Here is a 20,160-nt window from a genome sequence, read left to right as displayed (position 1 = left end):
AGCCAAAAAAGATTCAACAGTACCTTTGAAAATACAGAAGGTTTCTAATTAAGATAACTCACATGAGATAAAGACTACAGTCATATCAGTTACCCAATAAAAGCTGTTTTACTTTAGATGGAGCAGATCACATCATGGGGGCTGACAACGGGTCATCGAGCAGGACAGCCTTGTCCTTGTCATGTATCTGTCACACTGAGCCAGATATGATGCTCTACGGACACCAGTCTACCCATAGATCTGTTTTGAAATGCTGGTTGTGCAGCTTGGGGAAAATCAGTACCGGACGGCTCAGTAACAACCGTTCATCTAATCGCAAATGCTTGGTGCACTTGAGGTGGGCTATTCAAGCTGTAAATTCTTGGCCACACGATTGAGAACTTGAATCAGCACAGCATCAGAGACTGCATTGATGGTTTTCCTCCGTGCAAGGCTGGAAAGGTTCTCGCCTTCAGACGCAGCGAGTTATATATTTTCTCTATCTTCAATAGATTCAACTTTATTGTCATTGTGGCGCATAAGGCATATATTCCAACTAAGCTGGGGTCAGAGCCATGAAACAGCGCCCCTGGACCAGATAGGGTAAAGGGCCTTGCTCAAGAGCAGTGCTAGGGCTTGAACCCCCGACCTTTCAGTCAGTAACCCAGAGCCTTAACCACTAAGCCACGACTGGCCCAACATTATAAATGGCAAACGTGATAAAATTGTGGGGCGCAGATCGTAACAGAAGTATTCAACTGGCAAAGACACTTGATATTAAGGCACACAAGGTTTGCGCTAGCAACAAATCCTCCTTAAACTCTCCACAATCTTTTTCCCTGCATGTGTAAAGGATATGCAGTTTGTCAAAGCACAGGCAGGGAGCAGGGATGGATTACTGACCGGGCCAATGGGGCCAGAGTCCTTGACTACCAGGAGCCCTTGAATGCCCAGGGGGGCCCTGGGCTTTAAGGTTGCGCGATCCAGTTTTGCGAATGAAGTCTGCCATTAAGGATGTACCAATTCTCTAAATGCACCGCGAGGATCGAGGACAGATGCAGAAGACTTTTTGGTTGAAGCACCTGATGCACGTACAAATTCTCCTCCCCCATTATATCTCACACAACAGTATTAATTCATGTTTTACCTTTGCCGTTTAAACAATCCATAATTGTCTCAAACTTCAACAGTGTCATCGTGAATTATTTGTATTTATAATGAATATATTTACAAATAACTTTTCAATAACACAAAGGCAAGCACACCGAGGTACAGCAGCTGCGCAAAAATGTACTCTGAAGTGACGCATAAGTGAGCAAGGACATTTCATTTTACAAACACATCTTACTTCAATTCCTCTGTCCTCATTTCCTTTTCTTCCATCCTTTCCTTGTTTCCTAAGAGGGTGGGGTTAGGTAGCAAGGAAATTAAACGAGGATGCACAATTTCAGAAATGAGAAACACCCCTATATTTCCCATCTGATAATAGATTGGCATGATTTTATATGGCTTCAGAGACTGTCACTCCTGGGAGGAGTTTCCCATTGTGCCAGCTACTGACGCAGTATGGAAGTGACTGACATGAAAGGAAACTTGCTTTATCTCAATTATCCTAATATTATTGGATATGTTTGCTTGCAGAATAAATGAATCATTGCTGACTGTGAACGGGGCATTTCTGCAATGGGATTGGTAAATGAGAACTTTTTCTTATGCGTAATGCTGCATTCACTGTGCTAGGTATAACTGCAACATACACAAAAACATACTGATTGCACCTTTAAAGAAGTATGATTTCAATTCAGAAATATGTTTTGCTACTGGTCAGTGACAACACAGATAAACAGCATTTTGACTCCTGTTGTGTCACACATTTTATTTCTATTCATGACACAACTACAGAGACAGTTATTGATCTGCCCTCTCAGCTAACTGCTCACTGATGATCTGAAATCCGTGTGAGTTGTGTTTGCTCAGCTGCTGCAGCTAATTAGAGCTTTAAGGATATTCTTATTGGAGAAGACACACACAAGCTTGTAAATTCTACAACAAACACTGCTGCTGACAGAATGATCAGGGACTCTCAATTAATATCCACAGCGTTAACACTTTAGTGCTCTGTAAATTTCTGTCATATTCCTCAGTGTTTATGAAATCCAGTGTTCGTCTCACCCTAATCCTTTGTGTGGATACCTCCGTCCCAATGGTGCGAGATTGCGATAGAATATGGGGTAAATGTGTCCATCTGGAAGGCTGATTGAAGTCTTGAAACAGGTAAATGAAAGTTTTTGATTTGTGTACATAAAGTTTCTGTATGTACACAATGGGCTGCTCGTTTATTGCATGAGGATGAGGTGTGTGCATGGTGACATTCACGAGTATCCAGTGGTTACCATTGAGATACGATTCAAGGCAAAAAGGCATAGATTAATTCCCGTCTCATCGATCAACTAATTCTGGGAACCAATTAGCCTGGTTTTAAAAGTTTATTGAGGGTAATGTGTGTGGATGTGTCCTGCAAAGTGATGTTGCTGTGTGTGACGTGGGATGCTACGGCTGGAGATGTGGTGCAAGGGCAATTGATGTCTGCTCCGTGACATGATGATGCAGATGATGGAATTCCCGTACTCAGGGGCTTCCCTGAGGGGAATTTCCCCCTGGAGCAGTTGTGTGATGAGTCCCTCAAGCACGACTTTGTCCAAGTGAAAGTAAGTGATGGTCAACAGTTCCAGCCTGAAGTTCACATATCCATACTTTTCTATTATTAAAGATGTAGGGCGTTGCCCAATATAAATGGAAGCGGAGACCGCATGGCGCTTTGTTCTATGATCAAAGGTGAGACATTGAACTCGGTTTCCCAGAATGCTTAACAGCCAGATGGGAAGTCCCGGCCATGGACCCAATCTCAAACGTCATTGGTCAAAAGCGGCCTATGACCGATGACATCATCTTCTCCACAAAACTAGCGGATAGATTTGATTTTGGTCTCTCTGCATACAGCTGAGCAAGCCTGCGGTTTAAAGAGATCTACACATACAAAGGAGTTTCCCTCATTCTGGACAAAGAGACACCATGTTTTTCTAACCTCACCAATTGGCCACAGTAGAATAAGATTAACTTAGCTTTGTTCCAGTCCTGTACTATACTTATTACAGCCGGTTCATTCATTTTCACTACGAGACAACAGTGAATTTATTTAGAAAACGGAAAAGGTGACCAGCTTCTCTTCTCAATCGTTTTCTATCAAGGTTGACTACCTCTTTTATTTCTGCATCACCAGACCCGAGAAATAACGCAGAGACGTGTCTTTTCGCTGACGAGCGTAAGACAAAGGACCCACTCCAGATCGTTTTCTCTTGACCGCTCATTACAACAGGAATTCAAATGGACAACCCTGATGAAATCACACAGGATTTCCTTAGTAAGGCTTGATATCTGGGCAGATTTAGGTTAGAAACTGTGACTTTTCTTATAAAACTAAATCATATATTTGATGCTGAATGTTTGATGTTTTGATTACAATTAGCTACGATCGATGATTGCTGTTTTGATTTGTGAGATCATAATTTTTGGGTGAAAAGTTATTTTATTGAGTGATCTGAACTAACGATTCAATCGCGCTGTTTCCAGCGTTTATCCTCCGTTAAATTGCATGCACCACTGTTTGTTTGCTCTCTCTCTCACACACACACACACAAACGGAGTGAGCAGCACGGCGGTTTTATGTTCGACTCAGGCTGGTGTTTCAAAATCTCCCACCTGTTTCATTCAGTTCCTTTGTGTGTCTGCTCATTACCACCTGCACGTGGTATTAGCTCCATCACCTGGATCTGATTCAGCCATCTTTCTTTCCCTCCACATTCAGGTAATCGTTGGCTCTGCCCTTTTCAATCTAATCCTCCATTTTGAAACTGGTTTCCATTTTGAATTTGGTTCGCCATTTTGACTCTAGTTCTCAATGTTGAAACCTATCCTCCATTTTGAAACTAGTTCCCACATGGAGTTTAATCTGCCACTTTCTTTCCTTTGTTATTGAATCTAGACACACACCCACATACACTCACCTAAAGGATTATTAGGAACACCATACTAATACTGTGTTTGACCCCCTTTCACCTTCAGAACTGCCTTAATTCTATGTGGCATTGATTCAACAAGGTGCTGAAAGCATTCTTTAGAAATGTTGGCCCATATTGATAGGATAGCATCTTGCAGTTGATGGAGATTTGTGGGATGCACATCCAGGGCATGAAGCTCCCGTTCCACCACATCCCAAAGATGCTCTATTGGGTTGAGATCTGGTGACTGTGGGGGCCATTTTAGTACAGTGAACTCATTGTCATGTTCAAGAAACCAATTTGAAACGATTCAAGCTTTGTGACATGGTGCATTATCCTGCTGGAAGTAGCCATCAGAGGATGGGTTCATGGTGGCCATAAAGGGATGGACATGGTCAGAAACAATGCTCAGGTAGGCCGTGGCATTTAAACGATGCCCAATTGGCACTAAGGGGCCTAAAGTGTGCCAAGAAAACATCCCCCACACCATTATACCACCACCACCAGCCTGCACAGTGGTAACAAGGCATGATGGATCCATGTTCCCATTCTGTTTAAAGCCAAATTCTGACTCTACCATCTGAATGTCTCAACAGAAATCAAAACTCATCAGACCAGGCAACATTTTTCCAGTCTTCAACTGTCCAATTTTGGTGAGCTCTTGCAAATTGTAGCCTCATTTTCGTATTTGTAGTGGAGATGAGTGGTACCCGGTGGGGTCTTCTGCTGCTGTAGCCCATCCACCTCAAGGTTGTGTGTGTTGTGGCTTCACAAATGCTTTGATGCATACCTCGGTTGTAACGAGTGGTTATTTCAGGCAAAGTTGCTCTTCTATCAGCTTGAATCAGTCGGCCCATTCTCCTCTGACCTCTAGAATCAACAAGGCATTTTCGGCCCACAGGACTGCCGCATACGGGATTTTTTCCCTTTTCACACCATTCTTTGTAAACCCTAGAAATGGTTGTCCGTGAAAATCCCAGTAACTGAGCAGATTGTGAAATACTCAGACCGGCCCGTCTGGCACCAACAACCATGCCACGCTCAAAATTGCTTAAATCACCTTTCTTTCCCATTCTGACATTCAGTTTGGAGTTCAGGAGATTGTCTTGACCAGGACCACACCCCTAAATGCATTGAAGCAACTGCCATGTCATTGGTTGATTAAATAATTGCATTAATGAGAAATTGAACAGGTGTTCCTAATAATCCTTTAGGTGAGTGTACATACATACATACACTAGCATATAGCTCCACTATTTAGTTAGGACTTCCATTTTATGTTTTTGTGTTATATTCATATAGTATTGGCTGTGTTCATTGCTGTTTGATTATAATAAATACTGTTATATTATAATAAGTACTCCTGGTTGTTTGTTTGAATATTTGTTTTGAAGCCAGCCTCTGCCACGTCAAGAACTACCATATTACTTCAGCATTAAATTGCTGTTGTTAGAAGCCAACTGTAACCAGATTACTGTTGGATTCGTATGGCAATAATTTGACTAGCTTCTTCCCTTTTTGATTATTTTGATTATTAATCAAAATACTCAACCTTTAGGGTAGAATTTAATGAGACTTCTATGTCAAAGAGGGGTGCCCTGAGGATAGAATTTAACGAGTTAAATTATATTATTTAATTTAATTATTAATGAATAATTAATAAACATTAAATATTAGTTATATCTGATAGTAAAACTGATCTAAACAACCAGTGCACCCTACAAAGAGCAGTTGTATCAAGTGATGCAGGACACTCAGACCAAAGAGAATACATCTCACACTAGCGTTTATCACCCGCAAACAGACGGGTTGGTAGAACAATTTAATAAGACCTTGAAAAGCATGATTCGTAAGTTCATACACAAAGACACAAAAAATTGGGTCATGTGGCTTGAACCCCTGTTGTTTGGAGTATGAAAGGTCCAACAAGCTACTGTGGCTCAGGAGGTAGAGCGGGTCGTCTGCTAATCACAGGGTTGGCACATTACCCATTCCCGGCCCACACGACTCCACATGCCTAAGTGTCCTTGGGCAAGATACTGAACCCCAAGTTGCTCCCAATTACAGGCTAGTGCTTCCACAGGGTTTTCCCCATTCGAGCTACGGTATGGTGTCAGCCACGCAACATCATATGGGAAGCCTGGGAGGAAGATCCTTTGAATAGCAAAAACTAATTCAATACGTTTTTGACCTTAGAGAAAAACTCCACAATTTGTGTCAGGTAACACAGAAGAATTTTCTCTAAGCGCAAGAATGTCAATGCCGACTGTACAACAGGGGCACTCGACTACGCAAATTCGCACTTGGAGATAATGTGCTTGTATTGCTGCCCATTTCGAGCTCTAAATTACTCACCACTTGGAGAAGCTGAAGTCTCAGGACTTTTTCCTAAGCAACCTGGTCAGAAGTATGCAGGCATCCCTGACCAAAAGATTTCCTGGAATCTTCCTCAATGTGAAAATGGCAAGAACAAAAGATGGGTCTAATGCAGATCCAGAGTTGATCTTGCAAGATGCTGCTGAGAATGTAAGGGCTGCTTCATGAATTGAGCATGAAGAGCAAGAGACTCAACAGCCTGAACAGGAGGAGGGACTGTTTGCAGCATGTTGTAAGAGACCAAGGAAGTCCATTTGGACCACTCCAGCACAAGAGCTAAGTCACTATCTTGGCATATCTGAAGGACACAATGCTCACTTGTTCTTGGCTATGAACATGAAAACATGTTGAATAAGCTTATCAGCGTGAGAGCGAGATAAGGGACAGCCAGAGATGCCAGTTCGAGAGAGAAAGACACACGCGGCTGTGCTGCATGTTTGTTTTTGTTGGTTTTAATTTACCATTAAACTTTATGTTTACTGTTCAGTCGGTTCCCTCCTCCTCCTTGCTCAACCTTTACCTGTTACAGTGTGGTAACATCTGTTTTGCTCTGCAACTATGTTTCCTCTCTCAGAATTACCAGGATCAAGAATTTCAAGATCTTGCAACCTTTTGACCTTTCTGATTTGGGGGCCCCTGTTGGACAAGGAACCTGAATTTCAAGAGCCTGCAACCTAGACATCCCACTTGCTATTTAAACCAATGCAATGTTCCTACTGGGTTTTTGAATACCCTCCCTAGAAGGACAAATGTTGTGTCAAAAGATGTCAGAGGGTCGCACAACTCTGGACACTCTCACGAGACTCATATGTGGATTTTGGGACAATTTGAGCTTTCTTAGCACTGTCCACCAAACCAGTATAAAAATGTATGGAATACAGTGTAAGTGGGATTTTTCTAGAAAGGTCCCACATGCCCAAATTTCACACAGTGGTAGCCTGAGGTCCCCCAAACATTATATTAAAATTAAATAAATCTTTTTAGAGCATTTTTAAAACTGCTCTCTTGCTCTCAGAGTCAGACAGAGTCTTGGGCCTGAGCAGAGTCAATTGAGGGGAATCATATATTCTTGAGCTGTAAAAAAAAACATCCAGACGTGTTCTAAGGCATTCAGGGAGTCTCAGCTTCCCCGGACATTAGAGGACTCCCTGCAAGGGGTTTCACTGAAGATGCAAGATGAGATCCTTAGGCACGCCTTCAACCAAGTGAAAGTAATTTATGGTCAATGCCACCAGCCAGGCATTACACTTTCATACCTGTATTTTTTGATTATCAAGGATTACTTGTATTAATTGATACAGGACATTCACACAAAGGAGGATACAACACAAATGTTAATACCGCTGAGCCGTCGGGAAATTTTATTCCAGGCAGCTCATTATAATCTGATGGTAGGTCACTTAGGGCAGGAAAAAACACTGAACCGTCTAATGGCCCGTCATTTGCGAGGATGTTCACAGGTGGTGTGCAGCATGCTGTGAATGTCAGCTGGTGAATCCACCGGCCACCCCAAGAGCAGTGCCTCTGCGCAACATTTAGGAGCGAAGTGTTGCAGAGGCTCTCTTCAGAATTCCTGAGTGGGGATTTCGAAAGAAATCACTGATCATGGGCACTATGTTTATATGACATACACTACGTGAACAGTATGGATTTTTGGGGATTAAATAGATTCAGACCACCCCCAATTGGACAGCTTGGTTTACAATTGACCACTTACCCGAACACAGGAAACAGGTAGTATGGGAAGAATTTAAGGCCATGCTCGATATGGGGGGAATAGAAGAAGATTCCCACAGTGACTGCAGATGGATGCATTGGAGCTTTTCTGTGTTGCAGTGAGAGCTGGAGAGGTAAAAAAGGGAAATCTAGACTGTGACACGTGAAGCTGACTGTGTGCACTTGATGCTGAAAAGCAAACCCTTTTGTGTGTTACACTGAAAAGTGTGTTGAATAAAAAGACTTACGTTGGATTGTTTACCCAGCTCCTGTTTGACAAGAACTAGTGAATTGTTGCAGGCTCTTTCAGATCTTACTGAGAGGATGTGAGTCAATGTGACAATATCATCACAACATCTTTTAAGATCAGTATGATCAGTACAGTATTTAAAGGAAGTTCTCTCAAAAGTGAAAATTATCTCATCATTCACTCACCCTTATGCCATCCCAGATGTGCATGACTTTCTTTCATCTGCTCAACTCAAATGAAGATTTTTAAGAATATTTTAGCTCTGTAGGTCCATACAATGCAAGTGAAGGGGTGCCAAAATTTTAAAGTGCCAAAAATCACATATATCAGTATTAAAGTAATCATAACACTCCAGTGGTTAATGGCTTCAGATATGATAGGTGTGGGTGAAAAAGTAATTTTTACTATAAATCATCCTCCTTGCTCAGTCAATCTCCACTTTCACTTTCTCATTCTTCTTCTTGGATTTTTGGTGATCTATTGGCAGGGAGAAAAAAATTACTTAAATAATTATCTGTTCCTCAACAACACCTGTCATATCACTTCTGAAGATATGGATTAAAACACTGGAGTCGTATGAATTAGTTTTATGATGCCTTCATGCGCTTATTGGAGCTTCAACATTTTGTTTCTCATTTACTTGTATTGGATGGACCTATAGAGCTGCAGTATTCTTCTAAAACTCATAATTTGTGTTCTGCAGAAGAAAGTCATACACTTCTGTGCTGGCATGATGGTGAGAAATGATTAGAGAATTTTCATTTTTGGGTGCACTATCTCTTTACAGGGCACCTATTATGGCATTTAAAATGTTCCTAATATTGTTTTGGGAGTCCCCAACAACAGTTTTACATGCATGCAATGACAAAAAACACTTTTGTTGTCTTATAATATGCATTTATGTTTACCGGATTTGCTCACCGACTCCCAAATGATTCGTTCAACGACTCATTTTTCCAAACCACTCCTTTGCGTGACGCTAATCTGCGGTGATTGGTCAGATGACCCAGTCAGTTGTGATTGGTATACTCTGTGCAGAGATTGTCGGAAACGGAATGCCCATCACCGCTTTGTAGTAAAAATATCTAAATCAGAGAAGGAATTTGAGTTGATTTATGTTAGCGATCATAGCCCAAAGTTAGGTGGTAAACACCCAATCAGTTATTGTTTGCGTTAGCCCAACGCATAAACATATTGGTAAAGCACTGCATTACTACAAGTTATTGCTCTATTCTTTATGACAACTCCAATAACATCGACAAACATTTCACATATTACAAAAAAATTGACATTGGAGACCTAGAAGCTGCGCTGAGCGTAACTTACACAACACACACAAATACTTATTAAGCATGCTAAAAAAACACATAAAAGCAACAATTATTAATAATACTTACAGGTTGTGATTCGTCGGAGGAAGCTGATCCAAATAAACTTGGTACTGAACCTTCCTTCAGTATCAACCGGCTCGCGAATCCACACTTGAAAGCATTCATGTTCGTAAAGCAATCGTCATTAAAATGACGCGAACACAGCACAAGGTTCGGGCTATACTTGTGTGGTATAGTTGTAAATATAAACTCTAGCCACTGATTCTTCACATGCTCATCCCTGGCAGTGAAAAAAAGGTCTCTTTTGATTTGCACTTCAGAACACAGCGTCTTGTTGTCGACATGATGTTTTCAAGTTTTCCCTGGTGTCTGCGCGCGCAATGAGTGGGCGCGGCCAATTTGATAATTTTTCGTCTGACGTCACAACGAAAAGGAAAATGACTCATTGGAAAAACGATTCATTAAATTGACTCAGAGTCAACTCCTACTTTTGAGAGACAATAACTTTTTTTACGGTGAACTTTCATATATAAACCTTTGCAGGATGTTTTTGTTCACTTAAGTCTATGTTACACACTACATGAAAGGTAATTTTCAAAATTACATAATAGGTGCCCTTTAATTTTCAAATGTCTGTTTGAAAGAGATTTCAGAAGTGATTGAGAGACTATCTCTAGTTTTTAAATAGAAACTTTTCAATAATCTTATGAATTAATTTAATTAATGTTTGAATCAATTAATTTCACCAGTGTTAAAAAGCTTTCCAATAATGTATGTGAATGAATTTCCAACATTTGAATATTGAATATCTTCCTTTTAACTTTGAATTAAGTAGTACTTTTCCACAAAATTTTTCATTTTCAAAATAGAGGTTATAAATATTGATAGCATCAATGACATGAAATCAAGGGACAACATATTTTAGTTTTATTTTAAAATTCTTTAAATTATATTTAAATTGTCTTATAGTCAAATCGTATTGTTTAATATAAAGGTTAAATTATATAATGATGATGTTTATTTATTTATGTCAATGGACATGTCATTAAAAGTCAACATGTTCTTGATAATGGCACAGCTGCATTTAAAAGGTGAAAGACTAATTTCAATGTTAATTGCTTATTCTTACAGATGGAATCTGATTGGCTGGAATAAGAAGCACTGCTGATATGACCAATCAGAAACAGACACAAAGCACAACTCACGCCTTTCTCCATATACCGCGAAAGACAAGTTTGAATTCGACACACACACACACATGTTGTGTTTCCATGTTTTATGGGGACTTTCCATAGACATAATGGTTTTTATACTGTACAAACTTTATATTCTATCCCCTAAACCTAACCCTCACAGAAAACTTTCTGCATTTTTACATTTTCAAAAAACATAATTTAGTATGATTTATAAGCTGTTTTCCTCATGGGGACCGACAAAATGTCCCCACAAGGTCAAAAATTTCAGGTTTTACTATCCTTATGGGGACATTTGATCCCCACAAAGTGATAAATACACGCTCACACACACACACACACACACACACTCTCTCTCTCTCTCTCTCTCTCTCTCTCTCTCTCTCTCGTCGTAATATATCAGGTTCATTGTCAACATTTTAGGGGGACCTTTTAAAAATTCAAGTATTATGATTTCCTCCTGTTCCATTCATTTTTGCACGACTTGGTTCGTACCACATCATATCTAAGGGGTGAAACTTGTGCCTCCATTTTTTTCTCAAATTTGTATGCTCTACATGTTTGCGTAATATGTATTTTTCAAATATATATATATATATATTATATTCTAAACTTAATTTATCATAGATTTGCTAATTTTGAGATGTAAATGACTGTTATTAGATAAGGAAAGATATTGTTCACCCTACACGGGGGAAATAGGTTTCATCCACGTGTCCCGGAAGTTCTCTGGGCTTTTGGTGACGCTGCATTGGAGACATGGCTTCGCTCCGTAAGTTATATTTCTGCACGTTTTCTTTTTATTATTTTAATTTATCTTTATGAAATAATTTTAGCATTAAACGTGGATATGTTTCTGATTTGTTTAGGCTGATTTAGTGAGGGAATGTTATTGGATTCTATTCTAGCAGTGGTTGTTGCAGGTAGCTTTGAGCAGCCTAGTAAATCATTGCATTCATTTGTTCTCATATTAATAACTGTTAAACGTGATCTGAGTTTTGAACATCTTTTGTGTGTAAAATATTTATTTAGAGTCGGAAAACATGCTTTGACAACCTTTATAGGGCAACTTGTCATCTCGGTTTCTTATCGTTCATTCATTTAAGAATAACTGAATATGATGGTATAATGTGCATGTACATGTTTAACTCTGATATGAACATTTTTATTTTTATTTTAACCATGAATATTAATTCTTAATAACTTTGAATGTCTTAATAACCAAAGATTATTTAACTTTGATATAATTGCACCACAACACCAGCTGATTAATTGCAAAAATGACTCAAGTTACTTGTTCTGAGACAAAGTCTACGTCTAGCATCATTTGTAGACATCTATTGAACAATGAGAATTTAATCAAGATGGGTCTATTTGTGTTTTAGGAAATTCAATTTGCTTCATTCCTGCTTGATTTCAGACAGCATTTTTTGGGGGCATTTGCCTTTTTTGCAGGTTTGTTCACCCTATTGATGCTGTCCTTGGTTTTTGGGACACAGGCTCTGACCCCGTCCCATCATCTCACCACCACCGATGTGGCTAGACTGCAGGCTGCATTGAGCCAGCCCTTTTCTGACCTAAAGTCTGCTTATTACTCTGTTGTCGGTCTGAACAAGTTGGGCATCTCTGTTGCTGATGCAGATGTGAGTAAAGACATCTTTCAAATTGGTGAAAGAATGTAATCATTTAATAATTAAGATTAATATGGTGTGTCTTTGGTAATGGTATCTTTCTTCTCTACTTTAGGAGACATGCAAGTTTATCAAGTCAAACCTGGATGCCTCTAGCATTGAGTCTCTGTTTTACGCCGCCGAGGCCAGCCAAGCTCTCTCTAGATGTGAGGTAATGGGGCTCCAAATATTCTTTTGTTTAATTTTTTTAGGATCACTAGTGCTCCTAATTAAACAAATTTAGGAGCACATTTGTAGTGTTTTTTGATGTTGTTTTTTTTTGAGATGGTAACATTAATGTGCCACAATATATCATGCACAAAAAGGCATGAGAAATCTGAGCTCATCAATTCGAACAAAATTCAGGAACATAGTGTGAGTCATGACAAAGGAGTTTAAATTCTTATAAACCAAGTTTAATATTTTCAGTTAATTTGACAGGCTGTCTGCAAAAAACAACAACAGCAGCAGCTCATGTTAACCTGTTTCACCTTGTGAACATAAAAATACAAAAACACAATGTTCAGTCTTTGAAGTGTGGTCCTTTTAAATGTATTTAAGAACTCTAAATTGACATCTGCACTACTGAACACAATTAATGTTCCTGTCACACATGAGGGAGACCTACACAATATTAGGTAGGTGTGTGTGTGTGTGTGTGTGTGTGTGTGTGTGTGTGTAATTTTTTTATTTTTTTTGTATAACAATTTATTTGGTGCTAATACCAGTAAATGTTTATAATTCTTGACATTTAAAAATAAAAAAAATACTATAATTTATATTATGCTGTTGAACACAGGTTAAATATGAGTAATGTCATGTTGCCTTAGTGTTTCTCAATTAAGTAAACACTGCTTCATGTTTTTTTAATTATTCCAAGGCTAAACAAATTATTACTCTCACTTTGTTCCTCATTAGACTGCATAAGTGCATTTGCGCTGCAAAGTCTTATGCACAGATCTGATATTTTGACACATCTAATTTGTTGCACATGTTTGCATTCACATAAGACATAAGCAACTGTTTGTTAATCACACGTGGGATGGGCATTGACCATGAAGCACATTTAGCCATTAAGCACGCAACCGCCTTCACCAGTAGCGCTCACACCTCACGGTAAATAAGGTTATTTGTATGTGTTGCTTCACAAATGTGTATTTCCACCTTGTTTGCGCAAAAGGTTTTCTCTCAAAACATGAACATTCATATGTATTCCAGTTGAAACACAGCACGCATTAAGCTCTGATTCAAGAAAATCTCTAGGTTTTCCCAAACACTTGATTCCACCATCTGCACAGATGTTTTTTTCCAGCTGTGCGGAAGCAACATCAGAAGTGTTCGGCCATGCACACATGCAGCTTAGAGGGGACAGTGGTAGTAACATGGCTCAAATGCAGCTCATCTGCATTTTTTCACTGCATAATTCACTATCCAAATATTGTACTATTTGGACGTTAATTGTTTCTCAGGGTGACCTCTGTAAAGAAAAAAAACAATTTGCATGGCTCCTCTGTGATAACTTGTGTTCAGATGAAAATGAATTCAGAGGTGTGTGAGTTCTGTGATTCTGTGAACCCAGAAATATGCTTCTATTGTGGTCAGTCACTTGTAATATTTCTATTTGGAGTTGCACCATCTAGCCAAAGTCAGTAAGTTCTGCTACTATTATTGTGTTGCTCAGTTCCATCTACTCGTGGTTCACATGATTTCAGTTGAGAGTGTGGCATATGTGATAGCAGGAGGAAAACTCCTCGGTCCACAAACTGTGTCCTGTGTATTTGTGTTTAGGTACATTTATTTTTGGGTATTCCGTTTAAAATGGGACAAGGCTAAAGACCGATTAATGGGGTCCAAAATGTTTAGATATTTGTCCACATCCACCACATTCGGAGGTTGTTCAAAACTCCGTACTTGTAGTGTAAATGCATATGCATTAAAATGTGTTTTTGAATAACAGCGAAACACTGCCTACTCACCTGTCAATCAACCACTGTGCTAAAACATGGTCTGGTGGTGGCTTCAGTGTGCTACATATGAACATGCAGGGACACAGGTGTAAGGCACAAACCCAAAGTTCAGTTATTACAGGCTCTAAACTAAAATAATGGAGAATTCCTGATTGTGCTAAAATTAAATGTAAGGATAATTGTAAGAAACTGTGTGTGCCAATTTTCTTTTGTTTGTGCTTTTCTCCTCTTTTTGAATTATCATCATGTAGTTGCACACTGACATGAGTGATGTATGCAGTCATGAAATCAGAGATCCTCAAATCAAAATCTGAACACAAGTGGTCACAGGTGACAAACAGGTTTTAACAGCAATGTCTTGCCTGTCCTATTGTGACCAGATCACCTTAACTTTGCTTTACACCAGGTGTAAATGAGGGGTCTCGCTACCTCTGAATGTAGTTTGAGTGATCCGATCATAAACCGTTTTGGACCATGTTTAAAAACCTGTATTTAACACTGTTTCTATATGATCGCCCTAAACGGATATTAGTACCAGGACTTTTTTTCTATTTGCAATCAAAGTGATATTTTATTAAGGACAGTGTACCATTTCTGATTACCAGTTGTTGCTATGTTTGTTGTTTAATCCTGGTAGATTCCAGTGTCAAATGAGACGCGTGATTTGCTATTGGCTGCTGTAAGTGAAGACTCCACAGCGTCCCAGATCCATCAGTCTGTGAGTGCTCTAAGCTCTCTTGGGCTGCCTCAAGCCTCACAGGAGGTGGTCAGTGCCCTGAAAGCTCGCATCTCCAAAGAGGACAATGTCTTAACGTGAGTACATTTAATTTTAAAGGGTTGAAATATAAATGTTATGCTTTAATGTTACTTGGTAGAATATTTTTATTTTGTAAGTTATTTAAAGGTATGAACTAAAATTTCATCTAAAAATGACATTTTCAAAAATTTCAAAATTCGCATCAAAAGAAAGCTGATGGAAACACAAATTATCGCTAAAATTTCACAAGTGTCGACATAATATTTTTCCATTTAACTGTAACGCATAAACTCTGTGTTGATAATTCAAATGTCGCAAAAAACTGGTTTGGAAGCGCATGTTGAGAATTGTCATTAATGCAAAAATATAGTGTCATGACAGAATTTATCCCAATCGTTGGCCTGGATTAATCATGACCCTTGAAAGCCAATTTATTGTACATGACTATGGATTGATCTTTATTAGGGGTGTAAGATACACTCAGCACACGATATTTTGATTTCAAATAACAGATTTATTTCCAAAGCATTAACAATTTTCAATAACTTTCTTTGTTGTATTTTAACCTTCTGTATGTAAATTAACAATTGACTAGGTGTCACTGAACAATAAAACAGAATTTTTACATGAAATTAGAATTAAGATGAAACCTAAGAGACAAATTCTTAAAAGCAATAAAAGTGCAAAAATAAAAAACAAAACATTTAGGTTACTTACAGTTACAGTACACCAACATGCAAATGGAGTGACAAACACGCACACAAATGCAAATACACAGGTTCTCACACAATTCGTAATGCATGCATACCTGCTGTAACTGGTACGATTTGTTCTTCAACTGGATGAAAACCTTTGCTTTGTTCAGGTAGTAAGTGGGGCAACGATCATAATCGGGGGCCCAAGGCAGTACTCTAACAGATAATTCTGTTCCTCTGTGTATCTGCTTGAGAGGGTTTGCAGGATGGCCGTCTTCATGTTATAGTTGTAGAGTATTTCTCGTCATTCTCTGTTCGATCGTGGATTTCAAGGGCACAATGAGTGACAGGGTGGCGCTCTTTTCATTAGACAGGACGATGGTGACTTTTTTTTTTTTTTTTTTTAAGCGGTTTAAGGTTTACTATTTCTTCGGCATCACTGATGTCTGCGTTATCCAGAGTATTGAGATGACGGGCTTTTTTGCATACCTCTGCTCAAGAGGGCTGACGTTATAGCCGCTTGTTGCTCGAGATAGCGTTCCAGCATTTCCATTGAGCTGTTCCATCGTGCAACAACATCCATGAAAAGATTATGTGATGCGATCTCAAGCATCTTATACTTTACAACGAGCACAGCTGTTGCTTGCAAAGCAAGATTCAATGTGTGCAAAACCCTTAATATGAGGAGACAACCCAGCGTCTCTCACTGCCACCTCCATAATAATTGAATGATTTACATGTAATGTTTACTGTGAATTGAGAAAATGAATTTTGTTGTAGTGGAATTTTATTGTAGTGTGTGTGTGTGTGTGTGTGTGTGTGTGTGTGTGTGTGTAAAGCACTCAAGGGGCTGCATCTGTAACTGTTGGCAGGCTTCTGTGGTTTGAGAGGGGCGTGTCAACTCGTGGTTCGGTCTTCAGGAACCGTGACACAGGATCGTGGATGTTTGTATCGCGATTTTCGGTTGCTGTTCACGTAGTGTTACAGCCCTAATCTTTATGGCATGGCACAGATCTAATGCTGAAAACATGACACTTCCAGGAGTGCCAACACACATCTCATATCTTGCACATCAACATGTGCACAGAGAGCAAATTAATTGCCACTGTTTGCTATTAATTTAATTGCAGTAGCCAGTTTATTTTATTAAAGTTGCTTATACACGCTATTCAAAATAATAGATGGCAGTCATGGAATTTGCCCACAATACAAAAAAAACATAATGTCTGTGCACAAAGAAGTTTTAAAGAAAAAATAAATATACAATACTAGGAGAAAAGCTTCAGTGTTCTGTTTTGGAACACTAACAGGTAGCCCAATTCTATAAACTTATTTATACTTTTGAAAAAATGACGGCAAAATTCCCTGTATTATATTACGCTAAATAAATTACCAAATGAATAAAGCATTAAAAAATATAATTACCAAATGAAAAAAATATCTATATTTTTAGACTTTTATATGCCTTTTTTTTTTTTTTACACAAACTTAAATTAGCCTGTTCTGTAGATGAAAAAAGTCAGCTGAATGACATTCTCAGATTGTTCTAAACATCGATGGATGGTCCTTATATTAAGTCCGAAAGATTTCCTTGGTGCAGGTTTCCAGCTTGAACAGGGCCATGACGATTCTCTTTCGGGTCAGAAACGGTGGCAACCAGTGCAACATCAGGACCAATATTACAGTCCTATCAGTAGGGCAACTGCTCCCTTTTGATTGCAATTCCTCTTCTGATTGGATTAAAATTTTAAATTAACATAACTGTTAGCTGTCTAATTTCAATGAATTGTCTCAATACTCTCCCCATTTTACCAAAATGTTAAAAAAATTTTTAATGCATTTTCACTTTGCCGATAACGAACTAGCGTGAAAAGTGGATGGAAACTAGGCCACTGACATGGAGAAAGAGCAGAGTTCATTTGAAAAGGTCCTTAATTATATTTAATGCAAACGGCAACTAATTATGGATATGTTGACTGTTTCAAGGTTGCAGTGTTTGAGCTGCTCTCTACGTGAGTGGTGTCAGACACGCACCCTGTGAAGCATTCACAAAGAAACAATTTATTTAGCCTCAATCAGGACAATAACGACATGATGGACAAATACAAGGAAAACGTGTCCAGATTTTATTTTTCATTTTGTTTGCATCACTAGATATAAATGAGTGTTTATCAGGATTTTTTTTATTATTTTACAGATTGCCCTATTCAAATGATCTGTTCTTAAATACCGAATTTTCTCTCAACAGAATCATACTAGCACTGCAGACTGCGTCTCGTCTCTCTCAGCAGGCAGAACTTGGAGATATACTAGAAGAGATAGAGGTCAGACAGTTCAGTAGAGGACATCAAGAAATACTCCTCCTATTCTGTTAAATTTCCTTTATTTTCTTACATGCAGCTATTTGGGATAGGGTTGCGTGGTATACTGGTACTAACTAAATATCGTGATACCAAAAAATTTTAAATGGTATGATGTTAATTTTGGTACCATATAAAAGTATGCTGCTATTAGCAAAATGTAATGTGATATATAAATATATATGTTGAAAAGTATTATATTTTCATTTTGATTAAATCTGTACAGTATGTATTTGATTAAACGCAATTTGATCATAACATTTAATTAAAACATTTAACATGGAATCCAGAAAAAGCATCATTTGTATCTAAAATACTTAATGCAGTTATTTTAGACAAGTAATTTTCTGTGTAATTTCATCTGCAATCTGAGTGGTTTTTTTTATTTGTTGCCCAAGTATCGAGTTTGTATCAATACTGCGGTACCAGGGCTGGTATCGTACCGAAGCCAAAATTTTGGTATCGGTGCAACCCTAGTTTGGGATGAATCCCAAGCAGCTGGCAATTACATGACCAAGCACTAAAATGCTGCATGTGTACCACATTATGAGTGACCCAAAGAGAAAGACCTCAGAGAATGGCAGATGTTACTTTTTTAGGATGAACGGTTTAAAAACCGAACATATAACTATTTTTACAGCATTTGTCCAGTAGGTGGGGCAGCCCTGCAACTTATCAAGTACCATTAGGCCATTATCCCAGTGAAACATGCAGTACACATTTTTAATGTAACATCAGTGCCAAGATACAGCTTCAATTCCTGGTTGGCAGCTTAGCTGTCAACTGTGTTAGAAAATCAGTCATTTTTATGTGAGGCTTGGTCTGACGATCATGTGACCAGCTTGGCAAAGATTTATAAAAAAATAGTTGGAGAAACAAAATAAAACTGTTTCAATTAGATACAAATTAGCTTACAGGCGCTATGGAGAAAGTTAACAAATGGAGTGATGTTTAACTCTGCCTGGCCCAAGCTTTTGCCTCTGCAATAGCAATTTGTGAAAAATCCTTACTTGGATTTGTCAGATCTTAATTTAAGAATTAAGATAGCATCTGTAATACTACTCCTGGCTTAGAAATGCTAGATCCACACAAATAAATACATGAATCTACATTTAATTACAATCAAAATATAAAAAATTATTTTGCATTTAAATTGACAAAAGATTAGAGATCTTGAAGATCTGTATTTTGTATTTTATCGTAGGATCTGGCTGCACGTTTGGATGATCTGGGTGGCGTGTACCTTCAGTTTGAAGAGGGTCTGGAGGCCACAGCACTGTTTGTGTCTGCTGCTTATGCTCTGTCTGATCACGTGGAAATGGAGCCCCCGCTGAAAGAGGTAGAGAACACGTCAACCCCCTGAAAGTACCAATGATGTGAACGCTTTGGAAAAGATTATGTTTTTGAAGTGTTGACTGAATAGAAGTGGCTTTTCTACTGCATCCATCTCAGGATCAGGTAATCCAGCTGGTGAACTCCATCTTCAGTAAGAAGTCGTGGGACTCTCTGTCGGAGGCATTCAGTGTGGCCAGTGCGGCTGCAGCGCTGTCCAACAATCACTTCCACGTGCCTGTCATAATCAGTGCGCAGGGCCCTGCTGCTGTGTCCCACAGCCAGCCAATTCTGCAGGTAGACACTGGTCTTTTAAGATTGATAGGTGTGCACTGATGTATTGCGAAAAAAAATTATTTAAACGCCAGCTTTAAAAGACAATAAAGTTGATACCGATATATGAAAGCACAGTAATGGTCTCATGACCTACATTTTGCTATTCATTGGTGAACAATCCCTTTAAGCTGAAAATTACA

The 20,160-nt window shown here is 38.8% G+C and overlaps 1 protein-coding gene across 2 annotated transcripts in view; it reads left to right on the top strand.

Annotated features, from left to right (window-relative positions):
- Positions 1-11,622: 11,622 nt before the first annotated feature.
- rpn2 (ribophorin II) overlaps positions 11,623-20,160 on the top strand; it is a 29,987-nt gene continuing 21,449 nt past the window's right edge. For both annotated transcript variants that reach the window (XM_052110983.1, XM_052110982.1), the window contains exons 1-7: positions 11,623-11,675; positions 12,359-12,546; positions 12,650-12,745; positions 15,178-15,353; positions 18,241-18,316; positions 19,557-19,691; positions 19,805-19,981. In XM_052110983.1, the coding sequence (XP_051966943.1) occupies positions 11,663-11,675; positions 12,359-12,546; positions 12,650-12,745; positions 15,178-15,353; positions 18,241-18,316; positions 19,557-19,691; positions 19,805-19,981 (861 nt within the window). In that variant the 5' untranslated portion in view covers positions 11,623-11,662. The remainder of the gene's footprint in view (positions 11,676-12,358; positions 12,547-12,649; positions 12,746-15,177; positions 15,354-18,240; positions 18,317-19,556; positions 19,692-19,804; positions 19,982-20,160) is intronic.

This window comes from Xyrauchen texanus, chromosome 39 (genome assembly GCF_025860055.1).
Source record: "Xyrauchen texanus isolate HMW12.3.18 chromosome 39, RBS_HiC_50CHRs, whole genome shotgun sequence".
In the NCBI taxonomy this organism is placed as follows: domain Eukaryota; kingdom Metazoa; phylum Chordata; class Actinopteri; order Cypriniformes; family Catostomidae; genus Xyrauchen; species Xyrauchen texanus.
This window is presented reverse-complemented; position numbering and strand designations above follow the sequence as displayed.